This window comes from Callospermophilus lateralis, chromosome 2 (genome assembly GCF_048772815.1).
Source record: "Callospermophilus lateralis isolate mCalLat2 chromosome 2, mCalLat2.hap1, whole genome shotgun sequence".
NCBI lineage: Eukaryota > Metazoa > Chordata > Mammalia > Rodentia > Sciuridae > Callospermophilus > Callospermophilus lateralis.
The window spans coordinates 155,168,491-155,182,896 of record NC_135306.1 but is presented as its reverse complement, the minus strand read 5'-3'; the positions used below and the strand labels follow the sequence as shown (position 1 = coordinate 155,182,896).

The 14,406-nt window shown below is 40.8% G+C and overlaps 1 protein-coding gene across 1 annotated transcript in view; it reads right to left on the bottom strand.

Annotated features, from left to right (window-relative positions):
- Dnhd1 (dynein heavy chain domain 1) overlaps positions 1-14,406 on the bottom strand; it is a 96,260-nt gene that overhangs the window by 45,728 nt on the left and 36,126 nt on the right. Inside the window, exons 13-21 of the mRNA XM_076842412.2 lie at positions 10,126-10,283; positions 9,507-9,632; positions 9,151-9,427; positions 2,629-2,756; positions 2,330-2,528; positions 1,816-1,907; positions 1,126-1,333; positions 480-605; positions 56-153 (exon numbers count right to left, since the gene is read on the bottom strand). Of these exons, the coding sequence (XP_076698527.2) occupies positions 56-153; positions 480-605; positions 1,126-1,333; positions 1,816-1,907; positions 2,330-2,528; positions 2,629-2,756; positions 9,151-9,427; positions 9,507-9,632; positions 10,126-10,283 (1,412 nt within the window). The remainder of the gene's footprint in view (positions 1-55; positions 154-479; positions 606-1,125; positions 1,334-1,815; positions 1,908-2,329; positions 2,529-2,628; positions 2,757-9,150; positions 9,428-9,506; positions 9,633-10,125; positions 10,284-14,406) is intronic.

Genomic DNA, 14,406 nt, shown 5'->3' with positions numbered 1-14,406 from the left:
CATTCCACCACTATTCAGGAGCCTTTGCCCACTCTGCCTCGACTCCACTCCCTACCAGATCAGCACAGGGAAATTGGATCTTCATCTCATGTAGAACTTTGTTTATAAAAATCCACTTCTGCTGGAACATCACCCACACCTCTAGCAGGGCACCTATGGAAGCAGCCAGAGGGACACTGGAGAGAGACACCAGAGTACTAGCTTCTGCAAGTAGGTCCAGCCTGCTCCTGGCCTCATGGGTACCCCCATAAGCCCAACTAAAATACTCTGCTCATCAGGACCCAGGGACCTTGTTAGGGGAAATAAAACATTCATTGTAAATAAAGACCTGGTCACCCCATGTGAAGAAATATCTCTGAAGGAGATTCTCAATCTGTCCTTCAGATATTCTCCATTCAGCCTCCACCTCTTACCCCCATCCCTCTTGGCCATCCCACCTCAGGTTCCATCCATAAGCCCAGCAAAAGGCCTGCACTCACTCAGGCTATTCATGATGGTCACCCACTCCAAAGCTACTTTGTGTAAGTCTCCTGACTTTTGGATGGCCAGTATCTTAAACAACGTCTGAAGACTTCCATGTATAGAATCTTGTAAGTTACTGTAGTCTGTGGAGGAAAAAGCTGAGGTGGCATTATTCCATGGGACAGGGCTACTCTCTGTAAACCTCAGAGTCTCTTGTGTTTGGCACAGAGGAGGCTGGTAAATTTAATGAGGATATGAGTGAAAGAAAGAATGGGTGAATAAGGATGAATCATTAGGGTGCAATCTAGAGGACAAAGCATTGAAAGACAAAATAATCATGAGGAATGGTTATTTTTTACTACATCCAGAAAAGAAAGTACCATCTCTAAAGGAGCCAGGCCTTGGCTAGGGGAAAGATGTGTGTGTGTGTGTGTGTGTGTGTGTGTGTGTGTGTGCGTAGACAGGGGACAGATATCCCATGGAGATTAAGAGTATGAGAGCTACATGGAAGACAAATTGTCAGAACAGACTGATCCCTCAGGCTACCCAGTAATGATTGGGCCCTAGCTAAAGAAACTAGATATGTCAGGGCTTGGTAGATGTAATAGATGAAAATGGTCCCAGGTAGAAGGCATTCATGAGGTCAAAAGAGCTGAGTCTCACCTGAAAGAATGAAGGTGCCACTGTCCTTGCCCACTATTTCCCACTGGGGGCTGCGGAGGGCCTGCCTCTTAGAGTGCTCTGAGGCTGGGGGCTCATAGGGTACATGCAGGATAAAGTTGAGCAGGCGTAGATGGCACGTTTCCCAGTACTTCTGCAGCTGTTTCAGGCTCTCTTGTGCATGAATTCGTTCATTCTCACACTGCCAGACCTGGAACACCTGGGTCTCAGATGCCAGGACTGGCAGATGGCTGAGGAGAAAGCTTTAAAGCAAGGACTTAGGGACTGAGTCTGAGACAAACTCAAGGGACAGGGTTCAGGAAGTAAAGTGAGACCATCAGGCTCCAAAGATAGCCCAGGCAGGTTAAAACCTACCTTTGTGCAAGGCTCTCACTGAGCAGATAATACTTTGATCAGCTTGTTCTCTTTTGGGACAGGGTAAATGTTAGGAAACATCTGCTGTTCTGTGTGCCTACCACTTAGAGGTTGCTACCTATTTCCTTCTCCTAGGGAGAACATTCAGTCATATGGTGTCTAGAATCACCCATCAGATCATCTGAAGACTTAAGGACTTGTTCTTACATGCCAACATCTACTGCCCCTGTGTCTCAAGGAACTACTAGCCCTTGATTGACTCTATTACAGGTACTGGGCTTGGACCACCTCTTTTAACTCTCTCCTGTGGACTCCCACCTGGTTGATTCGATCTGCAAACTCCAGCAGCGGACAAGCGAGCAGCTGGCCCAGTGTTAGGAGTTCCATATTGTGAATGTTCAGCCCTAAAGCTAGAGGTAGAAGAGACAAGTCAGAAGAACACCCAGCATGTGACAGAATCCCACCCATGTTTTAGAGTTCAATTCTACCATTGGTCCAGATGCAAGACCCAGAGCCCAGCCCAGACTGCGGATCTTAGTGCACAAAAGCTCAGAACCCAAGGTGCAAAGCACAGTACAGAGCTCAAAACCAAGACCCCAAGCAAAGCCCAGCCACTATCATCCCCTCCAAGTAGCAAAGGGTAGTCTACAGAAAGGAGATTAGAATTTTCTTATCTGTTGGAGAAAGAATATTATGGTATTTGGGGGGAAAGCGGGGAGCAATCTAGGGAGGAAAAATGTTTTCAGCAAAAACAACAAAGAATTAAGTTGTTGCATTGCTCTATACTCTGCATCCCCACTTTCCTCTCCCCTCTGACTCTAACTAAACATACCTCTCAGGAGGGATTGGTAGTTAGGGTTCTGTAGCTGCAAGCTGCCCAGTTTGGTAAGCAAGGGCAGATAGCTACGGAACTCTTCCAGCATGCGCATGCAGCGTTGCAGCACTGGACTGTGCAGTCCCAGGGTGGTACTCATCCGTGCTGCCTCTGTCAGCCAGCTATTTGTCTTTTCCTGGGCCATAGACAGGTTGAACTAAAGGAAAAAGGGCTCACTCTCAGCTTGAAACCCTCCTCTAACCCCACCCTTGCAATCCTTATTCCCAGGCAAAAGTTCTAAGGAGGTGTATTAGCACCTTGGCAAAAGCCATGCACTTCCATTCACTGATGTTTTCAGAGATCACTCGGTACAGGTGCCATATGTGTTGCTGCAGTACGATAGGATGAGTCCCACAGATTGGCAGAGGCACTGGACTGTCATCTCCTGTGGAATAGGGCTGGCTAAGACCTGAGCTAGTTGGGAAATGGTCAGTCAAGAGCCCATAATATCAGAAAAAAAAGTGGTGTGTGTGTGTGTGTGTGTGTGAGTGTGTGAGTGATTACAGTTCATTCGTCCTGGAACACTATTCCCTCAGAGAATAACATGGCTCATGCCCATGCCAGCTCCAAGTCCTTGCTCACATAGCACCTTCATGATGAGGACTATGTAACTGTCCCATAAAAACTGCTATCTTCCCTTCCTAGCATTCTCAACAGTTTTGTTCTTCCCTGGATCACTTATCACTTTCTAATACACTACATAATTTAGTTTTATCTTATGTTTATTATTTGTTGTCTTTTTCTTCTGACTAAAATGGGGATTTGTCATTTGTTCCTTAATGTACTTCAAGCCTGTACACAGCAGGCATATAATGAATATCTGCTGAGTGAATGAATAAATGAATGAATAGCCTAAGAGAAGTCCAGGGAGATAACTATGAAAGAAAATCTGGCCTGCATAGGGATAAATAGTGAAGCTCCTTATTGTGTTTGCCATTGGCAATTATTTCCTCCATTCATCTCACAAGCTACTGAATTAGCACATTTCTCTCTCTCTTTTTTCTGTGAACATTTTCATATTATCTATTCAGTAATTTCCATTGCATTTTAAAATGTCTTATCTGGAAAGGATTTCCAGTGAATAATTTTGGGTAGACTTATTAAAATTTAACCATTATTATTTGTGTTCACATGCTCTCTATGTATATGGGCATGAGAACACAAATACAAATTTTTTTTCTGAACTATTTAAGGATAAGTTACATAAATCTTGGTTATCCCTTTATCCCCAAATGTATTCCCAAAGTGTGTACTTTCTAAGAATAAGAATACTATCTTATATAATCATAAGATGATTATCAAATTAATTTTTTTTTACTGGGGATTAAGCTCAAGGGCACTCTAATACTGGGCTACCTCCCTAGCCTTTTAAATTTAATTTATTTTTTAGAAACAGGGTCTCACTAAGTTGCTTAGGGCCTTACTAAGTTATTGAGTTAAATTAATTTTAATTAATTAATATATCACAACTACAATATTTTTATATTCCTCATTCCAATTTTGTCAATTAATAATATTCTGTATAGCACTGATTCCCCTCAGGTATAATATATAATTTAGGGTCAAATATTGCTCTTATTTGTCATGTCTTTTAAGTTTAAAATCTGGAACATTTCCATAGTTTTTGTCTTTTGTAACAAACATTTTTGAAATACCATATAGTCCTCATTCTTCCTTTTTTGTTACTAGAAAGTTCTTCAAACTGAATTTTTATGATTTTTTTTTTCATGATATTATTCCATTCTCAGCTGGACCACAGCATAGGTGATGTGTGTCCTCCTTCCTGTATGATATCAGGAGACACATGCCTGCTTTTCACTGGTGATCTTAATTCTGATTAAATTGCTGAATTTCTCCACTAATTACTGTTTCTTTTGCTTCCTCAGTCATTCAGGTTTGACTCTAAAATGGTTTTAATTCTGCTCCTCATCAAACTTGCCCCAGATTTGTCATCCATTGATGATCCTTACTTGATCCAATATTTATTATGATGGCCTATGAAATCAAGCGTTGGGATGTTTTTGTGCCTTTGTTTCACATAGCTGAGGAAGGATGTTTTAATTTAATTGCTAGGAGTTTATAGTGTGTATAAAGAAAGGATGTTCTCTTTCCTTACCAAGAGTTTGACAGTCAAGAGGACCTTGGGGTAGTTATCCCCATCTCTTTCTGGTCCATTGTATAATAAATACGTAGCTAATCAGCGCAGGAACCGCCAAAAGAAATACTGGTCTTTGTTTTTGAGACTTATAGAAACCGAAAACACCTCATGGCTAAGTAATCAGGATAAGTTATGTATCATCCAGCCCTCTTGAAGCTGCTCACCAGTCTGGGCACACCCACCAACCACCAATATAAGCCACACTCAGTCAGTCTCCTAGCAAGAATGACTCTGTAATAGTAGTCCTCTTTCTTCTTGTTGAGCTGGCTTTTCTAATAGTAACTTTCCCTGCCTCAACAAATTAAGCCCCTCTCCCCTATTACTGAGAATTGAACCCACGGTGCTCTACCACTGACCTATATCCCCAACCCTCCTTCTTTTTCAATTTTGAGATTAAGGTCTTGTAAGTTTCCCAGGCTGGCTTTGAACTTGAAATTCTCCTACCTCAACCTCCTGACACTAGTATTACAAGTGAGTACTGATGTACCCAGCTAACCCTTTGTCTTTTGCTTTGATTAACCAGATCTTTACTCCAGTAACAGTTACAGAATGTTACCACTCCAGCCCTCTCCACATTTGCCAGTTAGCTCTTGGTATTCTACTGTAAGCACGAATCTATACTTATTTATCTTTATTTATTTATTTAATATTACTATGTATAATAAATTACTGGAGTTTTTTTGATAGTTTAGAATTTGTTACTATATTACTTAGTTGCTCAAATTGTCTCAGATTTGGCCTGTTGATATCCCTCCCATATACTTGTGACAAGCTACCATCACTTTGTTAATCTAACACTTCCTTACTTTCTGGTATAAAAGATACTCCAGACTCATCTTGTACCTTCCCTACCACAGTTCTCAGAATCATCCATTACTCTGAGTAGCCCTGGTTCCTTTCAGTGGGAAACAGTATTAGAAATAGATTTGAGCACAACGTGGCTCTTGCTAGTGGAGTATCTTTGCTTTTGTCATCTTCAGCAAATATAGCTAGGATACATAAGCATGTATACACACACATAAACACCCACTTGCATGCATGAACATGTATACATAAGCATGCATACATATAGAATAAGTGGGTACTTTAAAATACAATGAAAAAGATAAACTAGATACATAGAAAATAGAAGTTTATAATACAAGCTCAGAACTTTTATCTAGAACTCAGAGGAAAGGAATAAAATAATGTGTGAGAAGGAAGAAAATAAATGAAATACAGATCTAGTAAAGTCAACATACAGTAAAAAATTCTATAAAGAGACCATAGCACATGTAAGTCATTATCAAAGAATTGATAAATTGATTTCTTACAAAAGAAAAATCAGACTGATACCAGATATATCTGATCCAATGCTAAATGTTGGAAGTCAATGATTCAGTATCAAAGTTTGAAAACAAATCTGTGATTTCAAAAGTCAATATTTAACTAAGTTGTGACATTTTAATGTCATTCTCAGCATATAAGGAGCACAACGATTTTAATGTCTACAACTCCCTTCTTTGAAAAAATACTCAGAGAAATACTCTAAGCCATCTGAGGAAGGAATTAAAAGATGTGGTATTTAAAATAAATGGTAGTAAGTAAACAAAACCAGTAAACCTCATATGTCAAAATAGTTGTTCACATGGTTATAAAATAAAGCAAATTCTAAAAGTAATGAAAGTAATGACTAAAACAGAAGAACCTTGATTTAAAATTTGTGGGTAGTTATTAAACCACCTGGATCTAAAATCCTGGGTCATTTTAACTGGGAGTTTGGTGAGGAGATAGGGACGGAGGAAAGAAGTAAAAGCAATGCTGTTGGGTTTGGGGGCCTAAAACGACAAGACCTGAATTCTCTACTGTGATTTTTCACAAATTATCCCAGCCCCTTACAGAAAAGGTCGAGGTTTGTGGTCCACATCAGGTAAGAGTATATGCTAAGGGCCTCTCACTACACTGCTAAAGAAGCTTTAGAGTGGTTCTAGAGTGTCCTCTATCTTATCTGACCAAACAGCCCTGAGATTGGGGATGCTCACAGGAAGATATGGTAGTAGTTGGTAGTTGGCCAAGGAGCAACTCACAAATAATGTGTCTTTCCAAGAGATAAATCTGAGAAAAGAAACTCCAGCCCACAATGTTTTTGTTTTTGTTTTGTTTTGTTTTACAGATGGGAACTAGCCTACCTGCACGACTGTATAGAAGGGCTAAATCAACACATCTGTCCTGTTTTGTAGGCTGGTGAGGCCCTCAGCAGCCTTCCCTCTAGACCATATTGGCTACTGTAACATCAAGACGTCGTTCTTTAGAAGACACAGAGACATTCCCACATAAATGTGGTTATCGCATACTAGACAAAGGCACCAAAAACATACATTGGAGAAAAGATAGCCTCTTCAACAAATGTTGCTGTGAAAACTTGAAATCCATATGTAGTAGAATGAAATTGAACTCCTATCTCTTACCGTGCACAAAAATCAAATCAAAGTGAATCAAGGACCTAGGAATTAAACCAGAGACCCTACATCTAATAGAAGAAAAAGTAGACCCAAATGTTTATCACGTCAGCTCAGGAACCGACTTCCTCAATAATATGCCAGAAGCACAAAAAGTAAGAATCAATAAGTGAGATGGTATCAAACTAAGATCTTCTTCACAGCAAAGGAAACTGTGGGAGGCCAAACCAGCATGTGACTGGGTCTGACTCTGCTGAAAGGTGTGGCAGCTGGATAGCCCAGGTCTTCTAGGGTTCCAGTGACTGTGTCTCATGCATGGACGTGCCTTCCTACAGCCCCATGGGTGGAGCTATGCTCACCTATTCCTTTATAATATTACTCCTTGCCCTGTTTGGGATAGAATGTTCCATGGAAACCCCCTTTCTGTGTTCCCTTCTCTTACTCTGTCCTTGGGTGTGGCCTTCCTAGATGTCAGTCAACTGCTGACAGCAGACATCATGAAGCTAGACTTAGCCCCCTGAAACCTGACTCCTTGCCTCATTTGAATAGCTTCTCCTGAATAAAAGGGGTCAGCGTCAGCATGTGTGGGCTCTCTCTCCCTTAAGGTCAGAGGAGCTGTCACAACATCCCCAAGAAAAAGGTATTTCTGTCTCTTGTGTGGTTATTTTGCGGGCCCAGTTATTTCAGTTTACCTGGAGTGACCCCTGAGTGTTTTAGAAACCCAGGGAATGGTGTCCCTGGGTGGGCTAAAAGTTCTGAGTGTTTAGGTCGCCAGGAAAGAGGCAGGAAATAATCAAGAATATGAAGAGAGATCCTACAGAATTGGAGAAAAATCTTAAACACCTGAACTTAAAAGAAAGCATTAATCTCCAGGATATATAAATAACTCAAAAAAACTTAACACCAAAAAAACAAATAACCTGATCAATAAATAGGCAAAGGAACAGACACTTCACAGAAGAAGAAATATGATTGGTCAACAAATATATGAAAAAATACTTAATATCTGTAGCAATTGGAGAAATGCAAATTAAAACTGCACTGAAATTCCATCTCACTCTAGTCAGAATGGCAAATGTCAAGAATACACGCAACAATAAATGTTGGCAAGGATGTGAAGGAAAAGATATACTCATACATTGCTGGTGGGACTGAAAATTGGTGAAACCACTCTGAAAAGCAGCATGGAGATTCCTCAGAAAACTTGGAATGGAATCACCATTTGATCTGGTTATCCCACTCCTTGGTCTATGCCCAAAGGACCTAAAATCAGCATACTGTAGTAATGCAGCCATATCAATGTTGATAGCAGCTCAATTCACAATAGCTAACCTATGAAACCAACCTAGGTGCCCTTCAGCAGATGAATTGATAAAGAAAATGTGGTACATATACACAATGGAATATTACTCAGCCTTAAAGAAGACTGAAATTATGGCATTTGCCAGGAAATGAAGGGAACTGGAGAATATCATGCTAAATGAAACAAGCCAGTCCCCAAAAAACAAAGACCAAATGTTCTATGATATGTGCAAGCTAACCCACAAAAAGGGAGGGTAGGGAGGGAAGAACAGAAGTTCACTGGAATAGACAAAGGGGAATGAAGGGAAGGGAAAGGTATGGGAATACGAAAGATAGTAGAATGAATTGGACTTTACTTTCCTTTGCTCGTTTATGAATTCACAAAGCGTAACTCCACATCATGTACCACAAAAGTAGGACTCTAATTGGAATGGGTTGTACTCCATGTATGTATAATATGTCAAAATACACTCTACTGTCATATATATCTAAAAAAAATATATAAAAAGACATTATTCCTTTGGGGGGCTGCTCCTTCATATAGAACTATATTGAACAAAACTACACAAAGGCTTAGTTCTACAGTGATGGCACACAATTCTCCTACATAGTATTTAGCTCCATCACATTCTAATGAAACATTCAACTGTTTGCCTTCCCTGCCAGACTGAGCCCTCTATATTCCCACCTAAGTACAATACCTAAAATACCCAATATATGAAGGTTTTGTTCAGCAGTATTCATTTATAAAAGAGGCCAATGAAGGTAAAGATTCCTAAGACTTGCTTAGAATCACACAGGACACATGACTGAGTCCCAACTTATCTCAGTTAGAGACTGATCATGGGACAATGGGGCGGGGGGGGGGTGGTCCTCAGTACCAGTGAAGGTCACATAAGCGTGGTGTAGTTCATTGAGGCGGCTGACTGTGTCCTGGTAGTGATGCTCCAAAGCAATAAGCTGGTTCTCAATGCTCCTTAGCTCTTGTTCAGGGTCCATGAAGGGACCAGACAGGGCTTTCTGCAGCAGACCTTCTAACTCTGCCAATGCTGCTGCCATCAGCTGCTGTAGCTTGGGCACAATGGCATGTTGCTTGCTGAGCAGGATCTCTGAGGCTTGGCTTCTCTCAAACTGAAATGCCTCCCACATATCCAGAAGCTGTGGAACAAGCAGAGGGAAGTGGCATAGACATGGTTGTGGAGGATGGGATGGTTGACTCCCTGAAATGCCCTCTTACCGAGATGTCCAATTTCTCATTCTCAGCACTATAGAAGCTAAAATGGTTGCGGATGAGTTCCAGGAGTGACTGGATATATTCCATTCTCTCCTCCAGCTGGATGTACTGTTCATTGGCTTCATTCAACTGCAGGGATTACAGTATGAGACCAGGACCCCCACAACCCTGTGAAACTCTTTAGGCCCATCCTCAAGGAGCATTCCTGCCTTCTGGAGTAGAGGCTTTAGGACAAGCTGCTGCCTTTCAACAAATGCAATCAGGGACAATAGGGGATCAGATCCCCCTCTGACCCAGGACTCTCTGAGGCAGTTTCTCACCCACCAGATCATAACCCTAATGACAGGGCAACATTGTCCTATCTGACTAGCTGTCACAGAGAGCAGAACAATATCTCTGAAAGCAAGATCCTATCTTTTTCCTTACACTAGTATCTCCTCCCGACACCAGGAAACTATATGCCATGTGAACAGGGCAAGAATTAGCAAAGACAGATCATTTATGTGAATACATAAGAACATCAAGCCCTTTAGGAAGTTCAGCAGAGACCTGAAGAGTTTCCTGAGCTTCTGGGAAGGATGGGCCTTGGATAAGCTGGGACAGACAGATGGGAAGAACCTACCTTCTGGCAGCACCGGGCAATGGCATGAATGTCTGAGTTGATGATTTGGAACACTCGCACGAAATCTGTGAGCTCTGTCATTAGTTTCTGACTGCGGATCCAGCTTTCGTTCTGTACCTGTGCAAGAATATCCTTCCTCGTGCTGTCCAGCTTGGATTCTGGAGACAGGAGAGTCCAGTGTTAGGGGATGCATGGAAAAGAAACATATTGGGAATGTCATGGGTCCCGAGTGGGAGTGGGCTGAAGGGGAGGCCAAACCATGAACTCATTTCCTCTCACTGAATGCTTACTGCACTCCTTGCTCAGTGTCTAGCCAGCTGCTATTCACTGGCTAGACACTGAGCAAGGAGTGCAGTGTTCCACATTGGTAGACGAAAGTGAATGGGCAAGACAGAAAGTTTGTTCACAATATAATAGCAGAGACAGATATATAAATGAATGATCACAAGTGGGTACTTAGAAGGAGATAAATCATCTGTGAGAGCCCAGAAACTGTCAACCTGGCATAGTAAAAGAGAGGGGGCCTGAACGAACTTGGTAAGACCTCCTCAGAGAGGAGAACATTGGAGATGGATGTGTTGTGTAGTGTTGTGCTCTGAGTAGATGAAACAGTATTTTCAAGGTCATGGAGATGACATGTTCATGAATAGCAGGGGCCCTATCAGTACTCTTTTGGAGTCTGTCTGCTCTAGAAGAGGAAGTATTAAAAAGAATGTGTAATCTGCCTTTTGCTTTAAGGGTTAAAGGAAAAAAGGACATGGGGTCAGAAAATAATCTTGGAAGCTGCCCTTAGTAATACAAACAACTTCACTGTCTCAGAAGGCAGGAATAATACTCCATATGATACTTCATCAAAATCTAAGGTCTCACTAATTGTCAAAAAAACAAAACAAAACACAAAAAAAACCCAACACATTATTTTATATATAACTAAAAAAGAAAAAAGATGCAATTTAAACTGACATGCCATCAATCATAAGACACTTAAGTTTAGAGATGCTGAAATATGCACAGAACAGCAAAATAAAATATAGAAACACAGTATACCACCAAATTCAGTATAGGGTACTCATTATGTATCAGACAACATTTCAAGTATATTACTTGCATTAACCCATTTTATCCTCACATATTCCCTTTGAGATAAATACTGTTATTGTTCTTATTTTTCAAATAAGCAAATTGAGACTCAGAGAGGTTAAGAAATTTGATCAACATTATACAGGGAGTAGAGGAAGGCTGTACTCCTAGTAGTTCTGTGGCTCAGGATTCAAGCAAGAGGAGTATTGCTTCTCAGAGAAGTGGATGAAGGAGGGATTTCACTAAAATTAAATATTGAACATTCAAAGTGTCTTAGGGGCTCAGAAGTTTGGGTACAACAAACAAAAAGGAAAGGATTAAAGTTGAGCCTCCTGTAGCACCAGCACAGTGCAGCAGCAATAGAGGCTCTATCTAATTCATCACGGAAGGAAGGAGAACACAGAGAAACAGATTTGCTATGGAAAAACCTGGGATCAAAAAAAAAAAAGCAGCTGGAACTTAGCAGATCCAGAGGTTACACCATGTACTAGTGCTTCACCGTTTCTCAACTGGTCACGGAGAGCTGAGGCAGGAGCCATCTTGAGGCAGCCTTGCTGGTAGCTGCTGCTGCAGGAGCCAGCCGAGAGATTAGAACAATCACTGCAATTACTGCCATGTAGTGGCCTAGCAAAATGTACATGAAATAGGCACAAAAAATGACTGTACCCAGGGGGAGTCAAGTTGGAAAACCAAAGAGAAGCCCAACTCACTTCTCCTTTGAGTCTGGTAATTCATGTGACTAGTTGAAGTGAGTCAAAAATCTAAACAGGTGAGTGTGAATATATTCAGGGATTAAGTCCTGGAAGGTTGTGTTTGTGGGCAGCACAGGGAGTAGAGGATTAGTTCCCCTGCCCCATGAATGGAATTCTTGAGAGGCTCGGAGATTCAGACTGCCATCAGAGATCAGCCACCGCCAAGCCCTCAGGGTGTGTTGAAACAGAAACCACCCAACAAAGCCCCTGAGGCCTGTTTAGACCTAAGCCACACCAGATGGAACTTCCCTCACAGAACTGTGCAGAAGCCTGGGAGTGCACAGACCTGGTCTATATGGACAAAACTCCATTGACAGTACTTCCTAATCCATCCCATCTCATACCAGTGAGAAGGGAAGCAAACAGCTTCAGTCTTAGGTCACTCCAACTGGCAGCTCAGAGAACAAAGCAAAAACAGGAAGGGGTTAACAACCCCTACTCCTGTTCTCTTTCAGTACACAGCTCAAGAAGAAATGGAAAGAAAGACAGCTGGGTACAGTGACCATCCATGTTCAAACATTTTGACTATCTCAGTGGAGACATTTCCTTCATTTTTCATTAAAAATCTTGGTTAGGGGCATATATACAAATACTTTTTTCCCTCATTTTTAGCATTTTTTAATGTAGTCATTTTTCCTTGCCTTGTATTTTGAGGGTTAGGGTTTTTGGTTTGTACATTTTTGCTTTGTTTTATATGATTTTCATTTGTTTCTTTCTCTCGGCTTTCTCTCTTATCCTTCTGCTAATAGCCAAATTCTACTGTTCTCTTTTCCACTCTCCCTTTACTATACTTCTCCTATTTTTCCCCTCCTTCCTTATAAATATCACCTGCTACAACTCTTCTGCATTCTCTCTATTCACATTTTCAAATTGTACATTCTTTTCTACCTTCCTAGCACTTTTTCTTTTCCCCTAATTAACTGTATTTTTACCATTTTTCTGAACTAATTGGCTTCTATAACTCCTGCTTCCATTATTAACACTGATGCAATCATTATTGCTATGGATGACATAATTGACACCTGCTGTTTGCTTTAATGCTAGATCTAGTTCATGATTATTGTTTTCATTGTTGACAATTACTGACCCCACCATTCCTGGTTTTTGTGGTAATTAATGTTGTAGATGTCATAGTAGAGACAGGGTATTTATTTTAATGCTGTATACTATTTGTATTAGTTTTTAATATTGTTTGTTTTGCCCTACGCTGTGAGGTGCTAGGAAACTATAGGGATACTACAGATTCACGGATAGAAACTCTATTGCTGAACTAAATTAACCAAAAGATAGCACACCTGGCTTCATGCACAAATTAATCTCCAGCTACATTTTAACACAAAGAATAGAAGTGATAAAAACCCAAACTACATGCCTGAAATCCCAGCAGCTCAGGAGGCGGAGGCAGAAGAATAAGGAATTCAAAGCCAACTTCAGCAATTTAGCAAAGCGTTAAACAACTCAGTGAGACCTTGTCTCTAATAAAACACAAAACAGGGCTGGGAATGTGGCTCAGTAGTTGAGTTCCCCGGAGTTCAATCCCTGGTACCCCCACCCCACCCCCCCAAAAAAACAAAAAAACCCAAACTAATGATTAGACTATGTAATTCCTACCCCATTCAAGTTGATGTGACTATTAATATACTGGACAACCTACTGTCAAATGTAATTCATGGTTTTTAATTATTGGTACTGTGGTCAAATGCTGACCCCACTATTATTCCTATACATGCAGCAATTAGTGTTACAGATGTCAAAGTAGACACCAGATATTTATCTTAAAGGTGAACATCTGTTGCTGACATTAGACCACTCCTGAGTCCCCCTCTAAGGGCCTGGAAAGAGATTGTGACACTTCAAGATCACAGAGTAGAGATCTTGCAGCTGAGAAATAACTACATCTCAAATAAGCAACAGTGAATCTTACCCTACACACAATTTAACCTGACCAGAGCCTTGACATTCTCCAACTCAAAGAATGGAGGAGACAAAAGCTTCAAACCAAAACAAGGACCCAAGGAAGAACAATTAGGAAACTCAGGTCTGACCCCTTGACATCTCCTCATATATCAAAAACAAAGACCTCCAAGAAAAAAAGATAATTACAAACAAAAAGACAGATATAAAAAAGAGGAAAGGAAATCCATCTCAATTGATGCACAAGTCCAAGAACTCTGAAAACATAAGGAAATGGCAAACAAATCTCCCCCCAAAATTCATAATTCCCCAATGAAGGATCCCACTGATAGTGATGTGATAAAATCCCAGAGAAAGATTATTAAAACACTGATTATTAAAATGTTCAATAAGGGATGGGGCTATAACTCAGTGGCAGAGCGCTTGCCTTGCACCTGTGAGGCACCACATCAAACTAAACAAATAAAATAAAGGAACGATGTACATCTACAACTACAAAAAATTTTTTTTTTAATTTCAATAAACTAAAGGAAGA